A 21,180-nucleotide genomic window follows, 5' to 3' on the forward strand; every position below is an offset into this window, starting at 1 on the left:
ACGGTCTTACATACAGGGCCGTGTTCGACGGTCTCTTCTTTTTGATGAACTCCTTCAAAATGATAGGAGCGCACGCGCCGAACGTACTTCCTGCTGCGCGAGACCGGTACATGCGCAAATTATTACAATGAGGATATCATTTTGAAGGAATTCATCAAAAAGAAGAGATCGTCGAATACGGCCCAGGTCTTCAAACTCATCGAAATTTGCGAGGTGAGGGAAATACGCTTTCGCCGCATTTTTGGTTTTTCGACGCTGCCGCTAGTTCGCAGTGTCGTAATGTTCGCAAACACAACCTATAAATTTCCCAAATTTTCCAAATGTACTTAAAGATGTTTTCAAGTATGTCATTTAATATTTACCTCGAGAATTTTAGAAACAATATAATTTGATTGAGAATCTTTGTTGATACTGCCCTGCAATTTTTCTATCTCTTTCCCAACAACCTTACGGTTCCAACGGGAATTAAATGCTATTTCTCAAGCGTTCAGCCCCCACCACTAGACCTGTCCTTTCCAGACCTGTATGTAAGACCGCGGACAGAACTAACTCTGTCCTTCAGTCTCATTCGGTCTCTGCTTCAGCAGCCACGTAAAACCGCGTATCCTTTCACTATAAGTCTATGGGACGGATGCGTTCTCAGTAGCCCCCTGATACTCAACACTGCTCATATACTAAAAAATTGTACGCGTTTTGTCCCCGTTTTTTAGTTCCTCTACGTGGCGCTAGTAAACTTCTGACCACGGTCTTACATACAGGTCCGGAAACTAGTAGGGTAGGGAATGACTCAGATAATGAGGCAAAACCGTGGTTCTCGTCTTCGCCGTCTGCAGCGCTGCCCCCTCGGGGTGAGCCAATCATAAATCAGATCCGAAAAGCTGATTTTTCGGAATCAACAATCCTGAATAACACTCAAAACTGATGAAAGATGCGAATAAAAATGATTGAGATGTTTACTAGCATTCCATGGCGGGCGTGATAACTGTTTTATTTTAACGGAATTCTCAAATGTTTAAGTCAATAAAATCCATAAACATCAGGCGAGGGCTCACAACTTTTGAGACAGTTTGAGATCTTGTGTAGATGATCCACCGTTTACATACTTTACACTGAGTTATGAACTGTCAAAAACTTCGATGAGCAGGTTATCTTGTCGGTATATATCTACATCTATCATATCCCGGGCCAATGGCGCCCCTAGCGGATAGATAGGAAACAAGACCGTGTGCCTCACTAACGGTGACACCCCCTACCACTCAAAAGTGCCGGAGTTACCAGACCTGTATGTAAGACCGTGCTTCTGACACGCTCGCTGCTCTCGCTGACCGCGCGCAAGCTTGTCAGACAACTACTAGCGTCACTAGTGCTGGAGATCGGCGGCAGAATCGAGGGACATTTTGCGAACCACTTTTAGCAGTGTATGTCAGGGGGCTGGTTCACAGAGATCCATGTTCGGCAGACGTCGTTTCTTGTGCTCCAGGCTTTAAGTCAAACCTAGTTCGTATGCGGATTAGTTCACATATTACCGTCACGCTTCAATGCCAGACATGGCTAAAAGTTTCGTAACCTTGTGTAGCAGAAGCGCGTTTACGTCTACGTAAAAATAATAATAAATTATTTAAATACTCCATGCGTCAAATGGCGATCTGAAAATATCTTAATCTAAAGAGTAATAGTGTATTTACTATTTTAAAGAGCCATGGTCTCGTTGATGCAGCCGTATATGGTGAGTATATCAATACAACAGTATTGCCTGATACGTGACAACCGGCCTGCAACTTGACGTTTTCACTACTTGTATCTTGAATGTCGATGAACAGTTTTACTTCGATTATTCAATGATATGTCATCGCATTTATAGGACGTTGAAAGTTCTAGAAGCTACATCGACGAGTTATATTCTCCCAGTGGCCAAAAATGCCTGGAGGCTATTATGTGAGTATCTATAAACGATTTTTTCAACTAGTCTAACCTCAAAACGTTTCATCGACATAAAATATCTAGTCTCATTTCCATTAGACGCTTACCTGTCATAACTTCTCATATATTATACCTTACTTCAAGTACCCCTGAGCAATATTTTCTTCTTTGTTAAGAGTATTTCTTCCATGCACAGCTTTATAAAATGTTTTCGTTTTCCGGGACTGTTCTTACTCCACAATTCCATAAATTTATCGATCATTGGAAATGATCAACAGCAGCGTTTTAAGTCATACATAAGCATTCAATCTTGTGAAGTAAACAAAATTATTTCATGATTTATCCTCAAAGCAGGTCATTTACATCAATTTGTCTACATTTGCATTTAATTTTCAACAGCTGCCTAAAAAATTCAGTCATTGGAAGCAATCGACAAAAGGGTTCAGTTATAGCGCAAGGCGTGGTACCTAGACTGCTACAGTTGCTAAGTGACTCAACCGGAAGAGTAGGAGATCGTGTGCGGCTTGAATCTGCTGTTACTTTGGGTTCCCTAGCGAAAGGAACTGATCAGCATGTCAGAGCGCTCATAGAACTGAATGTAGTTCCACTGTTGCTGCAAGTGCTGCTGGCCAGCACCAATCGTTGTAACGAACCTGACGATGATAATCAAACTCCATTGGTCGAAGCATGTCTCAGATGTTTGAGGACCGTTTTTCACCACACAGCAGCCCCTGTTCATGCTATATATCAGGATCCTGGATTGGTTCCACGCTTATTGGCACTAGCTTCTAAATCTGTTACCAATCAAGTGTGTGTTGCTACCATTTTAACAGCAGCGTGCAAGGTACTAAGGATTATTCTCATTCACGTTTATATTGCTGATTTTTTTTCATTTTTGCGCTACATATTACTACGTGTTGCAATGATGCATCATATCTTTCTCTGAAACTTTCTGTGATCAACCCTCATTAATCGAGGAAGTCGAAGTTTGTAATGGTATTGTTATAGTACATTTTTGGCAACAGTAATTACTTCGTAACTTTAGGATTAACTGAAATTCAGTAAACTATAACATAGTATTAAAATGATTATACATTACAATTTAGCATCTTCTAAAATGGTCTGAAGTCCCAAAATTAAGATGATCACCTTTCGTTATGGTAGCATTAATAACTTTCAACCTCATATTAATGAAAAACTTTGGTTTATGTGATTGGGTTTAAGTGCCTGTAATACATGTTAATCTCCTTCCGTGAAATTTTTTAATTCTATATTAGTGCAATCTTTGCAGCATTCTTTAAAGCTTTGTCTACAATATGTAGCTGAATTTTTGTTTTTGCTTACTTCTTATCAACTCAATCCTGGTATTTTTAATTGGTATCTCTGAGTTTTTGTACATTGGTTGTATAGATCTTCATACAAATCTTGAAAGTATAAAACCATGTGTGTATTCATCAACTATGTCACAAAATTTTTACTAATATTGCAAGGGTTTCTAAAGGCTTTTTATGAAATCCAGAGTTTGGATAAGCCATGAATATAGTCATAATAATATTGTTGCGATTATGCTAAACATTTCTTTGTCACCCATATTCTTCGGATATAGTTTATCCAAACTCTGAATCATCGATAATTATATTTCTTTACCTAAATGGGAAAGCAAAATCTGAACCATTAGCTTGAATAACATTGTAAGGCATACTTTTTGAAATTTTCAGGAAAAGCTAAGAAGAGTAATATTGTCAGATTATAGCCAAGTACGAAATAATGTTGCAGAATTTGTCATATTCCATATCGTCATACGTTTTTTTCCCTTTTCACTGTGTTCTGTCACTAATTCATCTTATAATTAGTCGACCACTGCGATAATACAATCGACAGAAGTTGCAATGTAATTCAAAGAAAAGTATTAAACTGTGAAAGCTCTACTGTAGAGCAAAACACGATTTTGAGATATTTTTCATTAATGATTGTGAAAAATGCACATAACTTACGTTCACTTTATATGTATGGATTAGAGTAACAATTACGTTTCAAAATTTGTAAGTTACAACGTTATACAAGCCAATAATTCATCTAAATCAACATATTTTTTCCCAATCTTATTATCATCTGAAAGTAAACAACATTAATATACAAAAATTTTTGAAGTGAACTTTCTCGATAACGTATATGAAAGAAATAAATTTACAATGAGAAAAATTAATGGATGACCATGGGAATCGAACCCGGGACCAGCGGAAGCCTGTCCATGGACTTATACCCACTGTACCACGAGGCATCCCTGCCATTGTCACGTTAATCGTTCTCGTCTAGTATTATTGTTGTGCACATTGATAGTATTGTGTATATGTGGTTGATCGACTTTACTCCCACTTATACTCATTAGGTGCATGCGACTTTGCCTAACGAGTATGAGTGTGAGTAAAGTCGATCAATCATACATACACATTTTCAATGACAACTCTACATACTTGTTTCAAACACAAGTCTGTACCAAATGATAAATATGTTTCTGAACTCATTGATATGTTTGATTCATTTATGTATAACGCGACAGCAGACAGCTGAAGAGCAGAATGCACTATCCCGAGGTGGAGCTGTTGGTGCGCTTGCAACACAGCTAGACTCTCCTCTTTCTGATGTTCAACTACCAGCTCTCGCCTGCCTTGCAAATATGTGCTATCAGAATCACACGGTATCTGCACTAGTTGCTGCAGCTACAACCAACAGCTCTCAAGGCAGGTCAGTTATACCCTGAATTAATCAGATTGAGTAATTTGCAGACAATTTTAGTCAGTCACAATACTCTCGTAATTTCATCATAGATTTTCATACAACTCATAAATATTTGAACTGTTTTTATATTTTCATTTTTTCCAGTTTCTTAACAGTAATAGAATAAATAGTACCCAAATTTCAGTAGTAAAATGATTAAGTAGTATAAAATATTTGAAGTACTATTTGCTCTAAAAACCGTGATCTGAATTTGTAAAACTAGTAATAATGCATTCCTGGTTAAATATATTGGATTTTTCGATATCTGGCATTCTTCTATGCCTGCAATTACACACTGTGTTCTTTGTTATATTTATCTTATATTCTGAACAGAGCCGTGCCGGTTGCATTGGGCCAGCTGATGGGTCGCGAAAGAAGCGCACTAGTCCAACTCGAGGCGGCTCGGTGCGTTGCATATATGCATAGAGCTGGCGCTTTGACTTCGACAGATCCACGAGTTGTATATAGGGCACTACCTTGTTTGGTAAGGCTTTGTCATCGAGAAAGACCTCCTAGAGAAAGAGTGGCTGCAGCAGAAACACTCGCGTACCTGACCGAAGTCGACACAGACCTACAACGACTAGCATCTATTAGCAATCACCTTATATCCAACCTTGCAGAATTGCTGAAGCCACATCCATCGGTAATAATGCTTACAAATTATTCTGATTTTGAAGGCTTAGTGTATGTGCAGTAAGATTATTATAATACAAACTTTTTCTAATATTTTTACTCGCACATCCTGTAAGAATTCTTACTTTTTATAGTTGCAGCGTAGTCGAAGCAAAAAAACTTTTTATGTCATTTAAGGCATCTTGTTCGTCAAAAAAAAAAAAAAAACCTCAGAACGTAATTGGAGCATTTTAGACACTGAACTGAATATCTTTACAGTGATCCTGACACGTATCTATTCAATAGACTTGTGACCAGCTTAACTAAGTTTTGAACATGCAAAGGTGAAAATTACATTACATTATTTCTTGTAGGTGCTAGATGCAACGCTTTCACAGGATATGCGCCAAGCGGCATTCAGAGCATTTGCATCTTTGGGTGCGAATGATGAAGATATTCGTAAGAGGATCATTGAAACAGAGAACTTGATGGAGCAGGTGGTGGGCGGTTTGCAAGATCCCGGTGGACCACGAGTACGACTTGCCGCAGTTCGATGCTTGCACTCGCTATCGAGAAGTGTGCAACAACTGCGCACCACATTTCAAGATCACGCAGTATGGCGACCACTTATGCAACTATTACATGGAGCAGACAGAGGACTAGAGGGTACGAATGCTAAGCGCAATAAGCCTATGATATATGGAAAGAGTGCCAGTATGTTACGCAAACGATACGACACATCGTATAGCTACATTCCGGTTCGCGTTGGCCCTTGAAACTCCACAGTCGGTAATACATTTAAATTGGTCTTAAGAATTTTTCTATAACTCAACATGATTACTCAATTTAGTTTTACCACCATTAAAATATCTAATTAGCGCTGGTAGGAGTCACATTTCTCTTTTAGTGGCAATTTTGCTAAGTGCGTATTCAATTTATGCGCGGTGCAGGTCGCATTTGAATTTTGACAGTTGGATTAATCATAGCGCGCTATTTGTCATCGAGTTTCTGTCATTTCATCGTAATTGAGCTTTACAATTGCACAAACGGCGTCAAGTACCTGCAATTAACAAATATCATTGTAAATTTCCTGACTTTGTCCTATATTTGTCGGCCTACGAGCTTAATCAATTTTCAACAGAGCCAATTTTTAAAACTTTGAGAAGGCCATTAAAAAAACAAATAGAAATTGTTTGTTTTGAAGACTGCACTCACGACAGCGTTTTACAACATAAGGTGTAAATAAACTAATTAAAAGTAAGAACGGTAATCAAACGCACACCAAAAACATAACTAATTACCAACTTTTTCCAATCTCCATTATTTTGCTATAAATCTTGACTCATTTTTGCAAAATTGCACCTCTTGCTTCACTATTTTGAGAGTTTTCTGCTGCCAGCCCTGAGTATTGAAAAATACTCCAATACACATATGTTTCTTGAAGATTTGTGAAAGAGTCATTTAGAAGTTGGAGATGCAGGGCATGAGTCGCGCCATCATCTCAACAGGGAACCGATGTACTGCACTTTATTCCAATCAGTATTGTTTTGGTTCCCATCGCTCTTGGTTGTATTACCTATATTACACCATTAGGTAGGGGATTAGAAGGCGAAGAGGACTTGCTAACTGTGGCCTCTAGCACCCTGTGCAACCTGCTATTGGAATTTAGCCCAAGTAAGGAGCCTATTCTCGAATCAGGTGGAGTGGAGTTGTTATGTTCATTGACCAGGCGACCAGACCCTGCGCTACGCCTAAACGGTATTTGGGCGCTGATGAATGTGGCTTTCCAGGCTGAGCAGCGTGTCAAATCGCAAATCCTCTCTTGTCTCGGTACCGATCAAATATTTCGTCTACTTGCTGATCCGGAATTGGCTGTTCTAATGAAAACACTTGGCTTGTTACGAAATCTTCTGTCAACAAAGGCACACATTGATCGTATTATGGCAGAGCATGCTGCCCATGTGATGCAAGCTGTCATTCTGGTATTGGAAGATCCTGAACACCCAGCTGATGTCAAAGAGCAAGCTCTGTGTATTCTAGCAAATGTCGCCGATGGGGATCGCGCACGCGATCATATCATGGCAAACGAAGACGTCTTGAAGAAACTCATGGATTACATGGTTTGTGCATACATTATTTACTCCGTTTCTTTTCTAACAAAACCAATTCATATCACATCATATTTCTAACTATTGACATAAAACAAATAGAAATATATCAGTATTAACGATCTTAATGTCTTCAGATGCACAGTAATGTGAAGCTACAAGTGGCAGCTATTTTCTGTGTATGTAATTTGGTCTGGAGGGAAGAGGACGGGGCTGCGCAACGTCAGGCACGATTACGCGAACTAGGCCTTTACCGTATTTTACAACAATTACGACACACTAAGGATTCACAGCTATTCGAAAAGTATGTACATGTACATAAATGTAATCACTAAAATTTTCGGCCTTTACGACCTTTATTTTTACAACGACGAGAAATTAGTTATGATCAATTGAAGATAATGAAAGATAATGAGTTGCAATCCTCCATTCACTTACATAATTTACTTTGTCAACAAAGGCTAACACTTTCAATGGGTTTGACTTTTTCGAATAGTTCGAAAAAAAATTTGAGTACGAATTGTTTTTAGTCTATGATATTATATCATGCAGAATCATAAATAAAAAAAACAAATGTTTAAGATTTTTTATTATGAAATTATTCAACTCGAACAATACGAGACACAGTTCCTTAATTTCTTCAAATATCAGAACAAACTTCTAAGTCAACTTTTTACTGAAAATTATATTTATTTTTCGTTTCAGAGTAAAGGCTGCCATGTCTCAGTTTACCGATGCTTGAGTACAAAATCGACCGACTGATTCAGTTACGTTACCAACTAAAACGGTTTTAACTCCTTAAACCTCCTTCGGCAACCGTAAAATTCACAAATAACAATCAGTCACTGTAAGCTCAAATCCAAACCCAGCCCATACTGTGATCGTTTATGTACTTTTATGTGCTCCCTGTTTGTAGATTAGGTGCTCAAGATTTTAAAGAAATCTCGCTTTAAGCTATGCCTGTGAGTAACGTCTCCCTTCGTATTTCTTTTTCGTACAATTGATAAAAAGCTTTTAATCAATTGAATCAAATTACTGCAGATTTGTTTGTCTATAAGATTTTTCGTCCCGGGAGTTTTTACGATAGTAACATTGAAACGAATCCCATTGATATCACACAATATTACAAACTGATCATGGTAATACATTTTATGGAATGACAAATGTGAAATATCAGTTACTACCTTACGTCAAAATGTGAAGGATCGTTATGGGTAACTGATGCATCGTGAAATAGCGTAACGTCATTTGTAATACTTTTATTGTGGTCAACACGTCCCTTTTCATAATGGATTTGACAAGTGATCAGTACAGTACAGAAAATATCGAAAAATTTGTAATTAAATTAAATTAATTTAAACCCACACAACAAAGAGTGGTCTCGTATTTCTAGGAGCCATTTTTAAATAATAAATTCCTGTAAAAATGTAATAATATATTATTATTAAAAATTACGATCAAATCCATAGAATTTTGAATGTAGTCTAATACATCTAAATATGTATAATACGATTATCTTCGGTAGAAACTCTTTGGTATAAATTCCTCTGTGTTTAAACATTGTACGAGATTCGTGAACATATTTCACTAATTTTTTTTATAAACTGCTATGCTCATCTCCATGTCGGAATGTTCGTTAGTAACGATAGATACTTCAATTAAGTACAAATAGACATATAGGTAACTTTTAATTCGGTTATTTTTACTTACGTTATAGAGATTTCTTTCAATATTTTGCACTCTCAATAATAATTAAAAGTTACATTTTCTAAAACTAAAAGTATAATTTAAATTTAAAGGATGCTAAATGACTAGGAATAATGGCCATATAATGTATTCAACAACGGCAGACCTGTAACGCCGTATAAAATTAAACATGGCCACATCATATAAATAATGACGAATTACTAGTTCAAATATTTTATATATATATATAAAAACGTTGGACTAAGCAGGGGCATTTCTATCGCTGATTAGACTATCCATCGGATTGTTGGCAAGTGGATCTAACTCAGCAAATAAGTCCAGCCAAGAGTTTCCTGTTTTATTTGATTTACTTTTGTTCTGCTGAAATGAAAATGTTTGGCAATTATTACTTAGTGAATAGCAATAGCAAGTCTCGAAAATTCAATGCTTGCTATAGAAGCAAGTATTATTTTACTAAGATTAAAATTTGTTTCGTTTATGTGCTCGCCTTATTGTCGTTGCTTGCGCTAACAGGATCTTTCTGATTTGTACCAAGTGTGGCAGCTCCTAAACTCTGTTTCAATATACCGGGTGGTAAGAAAGTATCACCAGACATCATTTCCCAATCATTGGCACTCGTAGTAGGTGTGGTATTTAAAATTTCTTCAAATAAGGCTACACTTTCTGAAGTTAACAAGTCAAGAGGTGCTTGCGGTTGTTGTTGTTGAGGATTAAAGAGTGGAGAGTTGGTAAAATCAAAACCAACACCAGTGCCAGTAAATGAATCCATTGCCAAATCCAGCTGTGTCAGACTTTCATCCAATTTTACTTGGTCTATCTTTTTTGCAGATTTCTCTTCGTTCAATTTCTTGGTCTGTGGATCTATGTTATTAAAGAAATCAGCAAGCTCCTTGTCTTCGGTGCTGTTTAAAAAGCTCTGAAGACCTTTATCTCTGTACTCATCGTCAGTATTCAAATTCAATTGTGAAAGACTCAATTCCGTATTGTCTGGAATATGCGAATCATCTCCAATATCCAATAATTTTTCATCATTATCTTTCTCGATGTTACCTGCTTCCGTTTTCTTCTCATCAGTTGCTTTCACTTCTTGAGCTTCCTCCACATTGTCATGATAGTCAGACTCGAAGAACAATAATCTATAATATCAATATAAAACCAACAGTTTTTGGTAGACGCATTTAGATTACCTAAATTGCTAGTTCACTCACTTATCTTTGTCATCCAGATCCTCGTTGCCGCCTGTTTTTTGTGCCAGTTTGATAGAAGTCTCCGCAAGTTCCTTTACAACCATAAAATCGTACTGTTGGTAGCCCTTGAAGCTGTTTGCAATTGTTGCATATGCTTGAGCAGATTTTTTGGTAAAATTCAACAAGGTACTTTGGTACAGAACAAGTGCGTGACTAAACATATTGCATCTCGCCGCTGCCAATAAATCCACTTTCTGCAGGCAGTCCAGAGCCAAGTGATCAAACGCTGATTTACCTCTGTTGAAACCAAGATAACATCATAGCAATAGAACAACAAAATTGTTCTTTGAAAAAATAATTCTTTACGAATCTTACATAAATTGAAACACTTGCGACTATGTTTTACAAAGTGTATTCGATTTTACAAAGACTTAAAATCAATTTCGCCACACTTGTAACATATAAAAGGATTTTTTAAAATCCTAGCCAATTATTCTAGTATATCACGTTTCAAAGAGAATGGGAAACATGTATGTTATATTCTATTATTCTATTTTTCAGAAATTTCAGAAATAAAGAAAATTGGGGTTCTCAAATTCCTGATTATAGGAGTACAAATGACAAACTGATTTGATTAAAATTAAAACGTTGCAGTTCATTTTATAGTGTTTCTACATTGAAACTACGCATGCCTACCTTCGAACTCTAGTTTGAACCTTTCTGAACCGTTCCAGTTGCTTAAAAGTATCTGGGTCCAATTCTTGAGATACATTTTTCATCCAAGAAAGGGCAGCCCGATATTCAGTTCTAGCTTTTTCCATAGATTGAACATTTTGCAAAGTGTCCTCAATTGCCCTTTGGCGAAAAGTCTCAACCTCCTGATACAATCTGACTAACGGTGCTCTGAGAGCAAGTCTTTGTTGCCCTGAGTAGGATAGAGATTTCCCAACAGCTGACATCATCTTGCCAGCTCTAGTTTTATCCTGTTTACCAGCTTCCTTCAGAAATCGACCCATGGCATTTTCTTCTTGCGCTAGATCTATAAGAAAGTTTGATTTTTGATTGAGCCAATAGTACAAGGATATCAGGACGTAAAGCACTTACTGCATAAACGTTCTTGGTATTTGTCGATTATTCTTTGCAGATGCAAACAAGATTCTTGGATACTACGAAATAATTCCAGCTTAGAATCAAGTTCCGCATCCGAAGCAACAATGCATTCATCCTCTTTTTTACCAAGTTTCTGCGATAAAGCTTGTTTTGTCACCCAGTATTGATGTTGCATTTTAGTTATTGCCGAATCGTCTGGTAAGTCAGCTTTTTGCACCCAGCGATCAAAGGCACTGCCTGACATGCCGGATGTGCCCCTATCGCTTGAATACAAAAAAAAACAACATATTTCTTGAAAGCATATTGTTGATAATATGTTTCCAAATTATACTGATATTAAGTGAAAAAATGTACATTTCAAGAGAGAAACAGTACGATTATGGTCTGATTGATACATTTTGACTTAACACTATTGCTGGTAAACTACTGCTTCTTAATACATGCGGTTAGGTTTCTTATCAAAAGTCAAGTGATAAAAATAAAAACTAGTGTATGGTTTCCGGGCAGCCCTATGCAAACGGTAAACTGAATTTATAATATTACGGCACTAACATTATACGCGATCAATAAAGCCGAACAGATTACGTAGGAATTATGAGACTTACTATGCATTCATGGTGAACAGTTTCGGACCAAGTAAAATATATCTTGAAAATAATATTCTGGTAAAAATCTAACAGTTTGACATTTCACATGCTTGAACTCTACCTACAGGCAGCGGGCAGCCATTTACAAGCGTCGCAGCTGGAAATGAACATTTTTTTATTAGCGTGCGGTGCAGAGTGCAGCACCGTAGGGAGTGACAATTTTTTGCCCGCAATATTTCAAATACAAACTATTGCCGGAGAAATGAACTTAATTTCTTGGTATCTTAACTCGTGAATCGAATATCAATTCTACCCTTGATTCCATTTATTTGCACTTAATTATAAAAGAAACATTGGTCTGAATCATCAACATTTCAAACATCGACAAACCAGTGAATTTCTTATCACACTAGCATGAAAAGTGGGCCGAACACGAAAGTAGAGAATTTCGTGTCAGTGGTGTAAAGATAATAGGTTCGAGCATGCGCAGTCCACAATTGCTTCATTTTCGAGTCATAGTTGGTAATAACTAATTCACTGAATACCCGGATACGGAATATCTGTTGCTAGTTCATTGCCAGGTATAAAACATCCGGCAAAATATTCGACAATCCGACAGCGAAAATTCAGGTGGGAGTCAAAAAGTAAAATGACCGCACTATAAAAAACAGAAGAGTCAAAAATCTACTTTGTACAATTTTAAAACAGGAAAATTAAGATCAGAATTGAAGCTCAAACTGTATAAAGGCATAGAAAGCTCAGGAAGCTATTTTTGAAACAAATTCTCAGTGACTATTTCTCCACGTATCACGATCATTCTCTGCAATTTCTACAGATCCTTTATTTTGTTTTCAGTAATTCAAAAGAAAGGTACTCAACTTTGTGACGTCTTTAAAATCAACGTTGAAAGTAATGTTCGTTTCACTAAATTGATAAGATTGACTTACTTTGTTGGTTTATGCGATTTCGCCTTCAAGTTCTGTAAGTAATACTGAACTTATATGAACTTTTATGAAGTGTTAACAAATTACGTTACGAAAAAAAAATACTTCAACAAAAGACTATATCGCTAAAGTTTGACTGTTAATTCTTTAATAAAAAAAGTATAGTATACCGGTGCAAAGAGGAGCACTTACAGAAAGAACATGATTACGGTTATTCAAATGACATTTCACCGTCCCTGTTTACTTGCAATTAAACGTAAGAAAATTCATAGTGTTAAGGGGATTGGTTCGCGAAAGATTAACACTTTTTATAAAGTTTATTACAAGATAGTCGTACATTGAGTATTTATCAAACGTTTATATCCGTATAAAGCTACGAAAACCTCTTAAAAAATAAATATGTAGGTACAAAATACAGGATTTTATATAAAAATTTAGGCATCATTGTATCATCTCGAATCACTTTCAAATCGTTAAAACTCTAGTAGATTCATTCGACTTGACTCTACGATGGCTTATTTTAATTAGAGTGTCTATCGTCAATCAGAACTAACGGATCTATTAGACTTTCGGCCATTCAAAGGCGGTTTGAAATAAAGATATTGAGGTCTAAGCGTTGTTTTTGAATTGCAAAATTTGTACTTTTAACCGTTGACTGAAGAATATAAAGATAGTTACCCTAATGGGCTTTGGTGTGACAACCAAAAATCGGCGTGCGCTTGCGCTCCCTGAGATGTTCCAACAGTAGAGTTGAGAACTTATTGCAGAACATCAGAAAGTTACCGATTTCGACATGTTGCAGGCTGCAATCGCCTTCCAAGTAACACACTCTTGGCAATGATAAATCCAAGCCAGTACTTAGCCTGTGCGTTGACTGTAGAATATAAAGACGGATACCCCTGGGTAAATTTTTGTGAACAGTTTTCGTCAGGCAACTGGGCCCAGGTGGACGTGGGAGCGTAGGAGGGTTCTGCTCTATCGACTCTACCTAACGAGCTCGCACCGACAATCGTAGCAGCCAAAGTAGTGTCGATATGAAAGCTTAAGATTGAGTGGGTAAAATGTGAGTACGTAAGACTACTTGTCGACTGCGACTTAGGAATGTCGATCAGCTCGATCATCCCCCTGAGAAGAAGCGTAACTGCGTCCGCCGCCAACCGCCTCCGACGACCGCCGCGTCCACCGCCAACTACCAGAACCCCCGAGGACGGCCAAACTCCGTCAACTACCTCGTCCCACCACCGACCATCTTCGTCGTCCTCGTCAACTTTGACCCCGTCCTCTTCCTCCTCCTCTCCTCCTCGCCGCGTGATCGTCATCGTCATCGTCCCCATCGACCACCGCCGATCACTTCCGACCACCTCCAAACACTTCCTACCCCCTGCTCGTCCATGTATTTTATAACATTAATATTCATAATTATTCCGACAACTTTTCATTTGCTCTCTCGATCTTGAAGTTTCGTAGGCATGAATCAAACCGCTGTTTTAGCTAGTCGCAAGCGAAGTATCTACGTTGGATAGCGAAGCAGAATTGTTTTTTGATAAGTGTTTGTATGGCAAAAAATTCAAAGTAACTGTAATTCATCACGGATACACAAATTTTGATCGAGATGAAATGGATGCTCCGTACATGAGACAGTATTTAATGCAGTGTCCTAATTTAAAGGCCTAAAAAGGTGATTGTGTGCGACTTTTTTTTTTGATAAGGAGAGATAGAACGAAGCTTCTCCAAACTTCGAGTGTATTTTAACACACATTTGAAAGGTACGAGAAAAATTTTTATCATCCAACTGCCGCAGAACGGCAGCGTTGTTAGCTGACCCGTTTACTGAAGAATGCATCTTTAGTCAATGGCTGACCATCGAAGGGTGTAGCTGCTTGAGTCTGGAATCGGCAGGAGAGATAAAGTGTGTATTTCTTGTATGAAATGTGAAAACTAAAATCATTATACATCATATCATATCATCATACATCATACATCATACATTATCATACATCGTACATCATACATCATACATAGTATTAAAGTTTGAAACCAAAGTTTGGATGGCGAATGTTCGGAGGTTCAGAAAGTGACGTCACTCGAAATTTTTTTTTTCTTGACGTCATCGATCTATAGTTATCGCAAATCAGCTAGCCGAGTTCCTCAGTCTGGAAACAACCGCGCAATAGAGCGGACGTATGAAAATCGCGCTCCGCAGATTTCGAGTACCGGGTTCTCTACCTCCTAGTCCTGCGCTCCGGGTTTGCGTCCTAGTGCAATTCGACTTCCAGGACAAGCGCTCCGTAGTGTCTATACTCCAGGTCCGGTACCTGGTGGGACTCGAGTTCCAGAACAAGCGCTCCGTGGTTCCTGCGCATGCAGGTCAGCTACCTGGTGCAACTCGACTTCAGGGACAAGCGCTCCATAGTTTCTGTGCTCAAGGTCTACTACCTACAGTAACTCGACTTCCATGACAAGCGCTCCGTGGTTCCTGCGCTCCAGGTCCGGTACCTGGTGAAATTCGAGTTCGAGGACAAGCACTCCGTGGTTCCTGCGCATGCAGGTCAGCTACCTGGTGCAAGTCGACTTCAGGGACAAGCGTTCCGTGATTCCTGCCCTCCAGGTCCGCTACCTGGTGCAACTCGACTGCAGGGACAAGCGCTCCATAGTTTCTGCGCTCAAGGTCCACCACCTCCAGTAACTCGACTTCCATGACGAGAGCTCCGTGGTTCCTGCGCTCCAGGTCCGCTACCTGGTGAAACTCGACTTCCAGGAAAAGCGCTCCGTAGTTCTGGCTGTCCAGGTCCGTGACCTGATGACTTTTGACCTTCCGAACTCGTTTTCATGTTTACAAATTTGATTATTAAAAAAGTCATGATTTGTACTATCAAACCAATATGCATGCTTCAGCTAACATTTTGAATCGGAAAAAAAATCGAACGACCAGGATCAACAAGTTGCAATTGGTGAGTGGTTGGCATTGTATACATAGGAATACATGTCAATAACATCGTTCAATTAGAGATAAAATTGCTGTGCACAGTGTTTCAAATCTATCAGCACCTAGCTGATTGTTCTGTGGTATTTTTTGACGAAATTTATTGTCGTAAAATCACAATACGTTATACTTACATGCATGTGTAAACGTGGTTTGTAGCATTACATAGAAAAAATCTTACGAGCGAATTTTTTGGGAAGTCATCGTGCTCCAGTCTCCCCTAGAACTATGTCATCTGGCAAAATACTGACAACGAGTAAGCGAGCGCACGAGGACAAAAACCTGTTACACTAGGCATTCGACCCCGAGCGAGCTTTAGCGAGCGGGTGTTTCAAAACTATAGTTATTTTCAATTCGCGTACCATTCTATTGTCAATGTACCAAAATAACCAAAACAACCGTGAGATCATATTAATTGTCGAGCTCAAACGTACAAGGTAACGATTTTTACCAAGAATATTCTGAACGAAAATGAATGTGATTTAACGTATTTTTCTGAGTTTTTTAGTTCATCGATGATAGAAATATATGTCAATTCAAAGTACTTTTAGTTTTTACACTTCAGACAGAAATTACGCACTCCATCTTTCTTGCTAATTCGAGATTCCAGCGGTGAGGCGCCAATGGCCAGCTAATATCTTCGCCATTTTGCGACAATTGATGATGAGTAAATTTTTCTTGTACTATCCAAATGTGAGTTAAAATACACTTGAAATTTTGAGATGCTTCGTGAGTTATCTCCCATTTAAAAAAAAGCCGACAATTAACGTTTCGCTTAAAAATTATCGTATTTGATTGATTTGAAAAAAAAATATCTGCACTTTTCCTGATCTTTCATATGGCAGCATTTGAAGAACCCGGTTTCCACTTTGAACCGACGCGCGACGTGGAAAATATTTTTTCTCCATTATCTGATTTTATTATCGACCTTTTTTCAGTGTTACTTAAATATTTAGCTATATGATTATTGATTGCGTTTAGTTTTCAACCACTTGTATACGATGAAAGTATAAAATAAATAATTTTAATCAACTATTTTCACGTAAACCAATAACAAACAGCAATGTTGCTATTTCTGCACGGTGAGTATAACATTTTTATGATATTTACTGGCAATTGCAATTATATTGTATCTAAAAATTTTTAAACTTGTCATGTATACAATGAATTATTTCAATTGAATTTTCGCGCAAGCCGTAATTCAGCAGCTAGCAATGCGCTAATCAAATTTCTATAATTTTTTAGAATTTTCTCACAATCTTCTCGGTCAAATCTGTCAATGGAAAAATGATATTATTCCTATAGCAAAATTTTTGAGGTGTTCTAATAATGAAAATATTTCTTAGTTTCCGAGGTATAACCCGAGGTGGTTGGGCGTGGTTGTGGGTGATCGAGGTGAACGAGAAGGAGGACCAGAAAGACTAGGAGAACAAGGTGGACTAGGAGGACGAGGATTTGTGCACGGTAAGAATGACATTATTATAATATTTAATGGCCATTGTAATTATATTTATCTAACTTTTTAAAACTCGTCACGTTTACAATTAATTATTTCAGTTCATTTTTCGCGCAAGCACAAATTGAGTAGCTATAAATGCGCTAATAAAATTTATTATATTATTACTTAATTAATTAATTATGTTAATGCTTCACAATATTTTTGATGTGTTCTTATACTGAAAATATTTCATAATATTTAAGGTATAACCCGAGGTGGTTATCGGTGGTCGATAGAGGTGGTTGACGGTGGTTGGAGGCGGTCGGAGGTGGACGAGGAAGAGGACGAAGAAGACGAGGAGAACAAGGTGGACGTGGAGGACTAGGATTTGTGCTCGGTGAGTGAAACATTTTTATAATATTTATTGGTAATTGCATTTACATTGTATTTAAAATTTTTCAAACTTGTCATGTTTGCAATAAATTATTTCAATTCATTTTTCGCGCAAGCACATATTCAGTAATTTCAAATGCGCTCACAAAATTTATTACATATGAATTAATTAACTCATTATATTAATCCGAACACAATATTTTTCATGTGTTCTTATACTAAAAATATTTATCACTATTCCAGGTATAACCCGAGGTGGTTAGCAGTAGTAGTTAGAGGTGATTAGCGGTGGATGGAGGCGGTCGAGCTGGACGAGGAGGAGGACGAGGAAGACGAGGATTTGTGCTCGGTGAGTTTAACATCATTATAATATTTGATGAAGTAGGATCAGGATCGGAAGTAGGAGTAGTATCAGGGGAAGAAGTAGTATCAGGAGTAGAAGTAGGAGTAGGTTCAGGAGTAGGTGTAGAAATAGGAGTGGTAGTAGTAATAGAGGCAGGGTGCGGGGGGGGGGGGGGGGGTGACAAAGTAGAAAAAACAAATACAAAATAGTAACAGCCCTTTGCCGCAGCATAGATCCATACAAGATTCCAAGGTAGGCATCTTAGATTTACGAGCAAAGTCTGATTAGTACTTTGTCAATCTTGTTAGACCTATGAGATACGTTTCTAACCTGACAAACACATATTGAAAATTTACAGTATTTGACAACAGTGATACCTTATCACATGGACACTGGCCCACCTGATAATCAAGCATTACAAGTCCTCATTAAGAGTAAGTTTTACAAGTTCTTGGTAACAGTACCAACAATTACGTAATAACTTCATTCGAAATTAATAATATGTTTTTGTTTTCAGTATTAAAGGCTATTGATGAGGATAGTCCAACGGTGCCCACATTATTAACGGACTACATATTGAAAGGTGGGTTGATTTCTTTCACCTTGTCTTGGATCCGTGCGAGATAAACACTTGTATATTTCACGGTCCAGTTATTATCATGAGGTTGAAGTTCGTAATGTTATTCAGGCTATGAATTTTTAGAAAAACTTGGAATACAACTTCAGGATTGTCTGAAAATAAGTAAACCGTAATAAACCAAATTATAATCATATCAAGTTATCACTAATAAGCAATTGCGGGTAAAATATTAGCTTACTTTTGTAAGTATTTATGAATATAGCCTCTATGAATATTCATTGTTGGTATATAAGGTCTGGCAACGTACCTACTTTCTGTAAGAGATGTTGAAAATTTTCAACATAATTATGTTTCAGTTCTGTGCCCCACCTAGTGATCCACTAGTACATATCCTCCGACGTGACATCGCTGTGCTACGTATAAAGAAGAAAAGATTTATTAAGATGCAGATTGCTCCTCTCTTCTTGCCATTGTGCTTTCATATAGCACCACAATAAATCTTATAGAAATGAGCTCTCATTGAGATTTCTCTGTATTGCTAACTCGACGCGAGAAGGCAAAAATCAATGTAATGCCATCTGTAAGGTAATTGGACTCGTATTTGCACTACGAGAACTCGTTGGGCATTTTGCGGTGAAATTTGAACAATTGTTGTACAAGAAATTAAATAACTATAAAAATGGATAAAAAATATTATCTCTAATAGTGAATGTAGCTAATACAGCTTTAACCGTGTATTGATTATGTTAATGATCTATGGTGACAAGATCGGAATTAGATAAGCTCTCTAAATACCCTTTTCTAGTCTATTAATTTATATCATGCATATGTAAATGTATATTTCTTCAGTTTGTACAATCACTGCAGTAGGATTACCCTTGCCATGTTTTATGGTGCGCTTGTGTAATTTGTATATTATTAACCTTACGTTTTACTCTATTTGCGACAAGTTGCGAGTATTTCTAATTTCTTTGCAATTATTTATGTACATGTATGTGTATATATGTATATATATACTTATGAATGTGTATATACATATATGCACATATTTAAAACTAGATTTTTACAATAAACACAGAGGTTTTAGTATATTCACATACGGATTTCTGTGTATGGGTATACTTGAACTAAAATATCCTTATCTCTAATACGGAGTTGTTCGTAATTCGCATTTGTTCTTGTAACCTAATGTCCTACATACGATGGCAAAAATCGAGATCCAACTTAACTGAGTCTCAAAGTCCTGTTGACATAAAAGCAGCTATTTGATAGAAATTATAGTTTATAGTTTACACAGCCCATTGCATGATATTTCATTATAAATACATATGTTTCAATGTATTTAGGAATAATTTATCAAATATACAGAGGTCATGTGCTAATAATAAATGAATTGATTCGACCGCAGTTTGATGTATTCATTAGAGCTTTAACAATAAATTTAAGCTTTGTTACTTCTTTTATTTTATTATGGATAATCAAAAACATTTCCGACTATTCGTGCTGTGGGAGCATGGGGATTAAACCAAATGTAGCAAAGGATTAGAAACAGTGTATGTAGGGTACGGCTATTTTTGTAACAATGCAAACACGTGCCGCTAGCTTAGTTTTGACATATCTAGAATACCACGCCTTGCGAATCAGCTTTCCAGACAGAGATGAATGATGAATTTTAAGGATTGCATTATCGTTGTTGAATACTCTATGCCTCATGGGAAACGAAAATCTGTAACGATAAAATTGATGCACCGGATCATCGTCGACTTCTACTTTTGAAATGTCCTACCATTTTCGAACAGCTCCTACCTCCCCCTGCCACCTCCGACCATCAATGGCCACTTTCGACCACCCCCTATCACCTTCTGCCAGCGCCGACCACCTTTTACCATTTCCGAACACCTCCAACCATCCTATTTACCTATATTACTAGATTAGCTATGATACGAAAAGAGAAGAATTATTCATTTCGAAATGGGATTCTATTCGACGCGCGCTCGATGTACTCCATAACATTAGTATTCGTAATTACTCCAACAACTTTTCATTTGCTCTCTCGATCTTGAATTTTCATAGGCATAGAATCGAAATGCTGTTTTAGCTGGTCGCAAGTGAAGTATCTGCGTTGTGTGGAGGAGCAGAATTGTTTTTCGAAAAGTATTCGGATGGAAAAAAATTCAGAGTAACTGCAATACATCACGGATGTGCTAGTTTTGAACGAGACGAAATGGATGCTTCGTATATGAGACAGTATTTAAAGCAGCGTAGTGATTTGAAGACTTAAAAAAGTGATAGGGAAAGAAAGAACGAAGCTTCTCAACACTTCGAGTGTATTTTAACACACATTTGAAAGACAAGAGCAAAATTTTTCATCATCCAACTGTCGCAGAACGACAGCGTTATCAGCTGACCCGTTAACCGAAGGATATATCTTCAGTCAACGGCTGACCATCGATGGGCCTGGGCGCTTGAGACTGGAGATAAAGTGCGTAT

General features: G+C 37.5%; 3 protein-coding genes across 8 annotated transcripts in view; 2 read left to right on the forward strand and 1 right to left on the reverse strand.

Moving 5' to 3' along the window:
• LOC124184990 (fasciculation and elongation protein zeta-2-like) overlaps positions 1 to 19,305 on the forward strand; it is a 467,596-nt gene extending 448,291 nt beyond the window's left edge. The window contains exons 1-5 of one of the 5 annotated variants that reach the window (XR_006871291.1): positions 16,926 to 17,018; positions 17,283 to 17,400; positions 18,469 to 18,544; positions 18,628 to 18,693; positions 19,047 to 19,305. Coding sequence is in view for 1 of the 5 variants with exons in the window: in XM_046575290.1 (XP_046431246.1) it covers positions 18,469 to 18,544; positions 18,628 to 18,693; positions 19,047 to 19,063 (159 nt within the window). In the remaining 4 variants the exon portion in view is untranslated. Of the gene's footprint in view, positions 1 to 16,925; positions 17,019 to 17,282; positions 17,401 to 17,716; positions 17,772 to 18,010; positions 18,117 to 18,305; positions 18,363 to 18,468; positions 18,545 to 18,627; positions 18,694 to 19,046 lie in introns of those variants that run through there. The other 4 variants (XR_006871290.1, XR_006871293.1, XR_006871292.1 and 1 more) reach the window with 4 other exon arrangements.
• Positions 1,546 to 8,872, forward strand: LOC124184920 (armadillo repeat-containing protein 8-like). The gene is made up of 9 exons (XM_046575135.1): positions 1,546 to 1,726; positions 1,862 to 1,935; positions 2,320 to 2,764; positions 4,484 to 4,665; positions 5,032 to 5,341; positions 5,685 to 5,976; positions 6,904 to 7,430; positions 7,556 to 7,722; positions 8,124 to 8,872. The coding sequence occupies exons 1-9, from the start codon at positions 1,700 to 1,702 to the stop codon at positions 8,158 to 8,160; spliced, it is 2,061 nt and encodes a 686-aa protein (XP_046431091.1). The 5' UTR covers positions 1,546 to 1,699; the 3' UTR covers positions 8,161 to 8,872.
• On the reverse strand, positions 8,663 to 12,171 carry LOC124184924 (islet cell autoantigen 1-like protein). 2 transcript variants are annotated; one of them, XM_046575142.1, is made up of 6 exons: positions 12,028 to 12,171; positions 11,417 to 11,685; positions 11,009 to 11,351; positions 10,334 to 10,609; positions 9,613 to 10,261; positions 8,663 to 9,485 (listed from the first exon to the last, which is right to left on the reverse strand). In XM_046575142.1, the coding sequence occupies exons 1-6, from the start codon at positions 12,036 to 12,038 to the stop codon at positions 9,366 to 9,368; spliced, it is 1,668 nt and encodes a 555-aa protein (XP_046431098.1). In that variant the 5' UTR covers positions 12,039 to 12,171; the 3' UTR covers positions 8,663 to 9,365. The 2 variants fall into 2 exon arrangements, with proteins under 2 accessions (XP_046431098.1, XP_046431099.1); XM_046575143.1 differs by having other exon boundaries at positions 8,663 to 9,482; positions 12,028 to 12,170.
• Positions 19,306 to 21,180: the final 1,875 nt, after the last annotated feature.

This window comes from Neodiprion fabricii, chromosome 6 (genome assembly GCF_021155785.1).
Source record: "Neodiprion fabricii isolate iyNeoFabr1 chromosome 6, iyNeoFabr1.1, whole genome shotgun sequence".
Lineage (NCBI taxonomy): Eukaryota > Metazoa > Arthropoda > Insecta > Hymenoptera > Diprionidae > Neodiprion > Neodiprion fabricii.

Excerpts from the sequence above, each read along its gene's own strand:
- LOC124184920 (XM_046575135.1), top strand. The coding sequence starts at position 1,700 with ATGGTCTCGTTGATGCAGCCGTATATG. Across the intron at positions 1,727-1,861 it reads CGTTGATGCAGCCGTATATG|GACGTTGAAAGTTCTAGAAG; the intron begins GTGAGTATATCA and ends TCGCATTTATAG. Across the intron at positions 7,431-7,555 it reads AGAAACTCATGGATTACATG|ATGCACAGTAATGTGAAGCT; the intron begins GTTTGTGCATAC and ends TAATGTCTTCAG.
- LOC124184924 (XM_046575142.1), bottom strand. Across the intron at positions 10,610-11,008 it reads GTTCAAACTAGAGTTCGAAG|AGGTAAATCAGCGTTTGATC; the intron begins GTAGGCATGCGT and ends TGGTTTCAACAG. Across the intron at positions 9,486-9,612 it reads GCGCAAGCAACGACAATAAG|CAGAACAAAAGTAAATCAAA; the intron begins GCGAGCACATAA and ends TTTTCATTTCAG.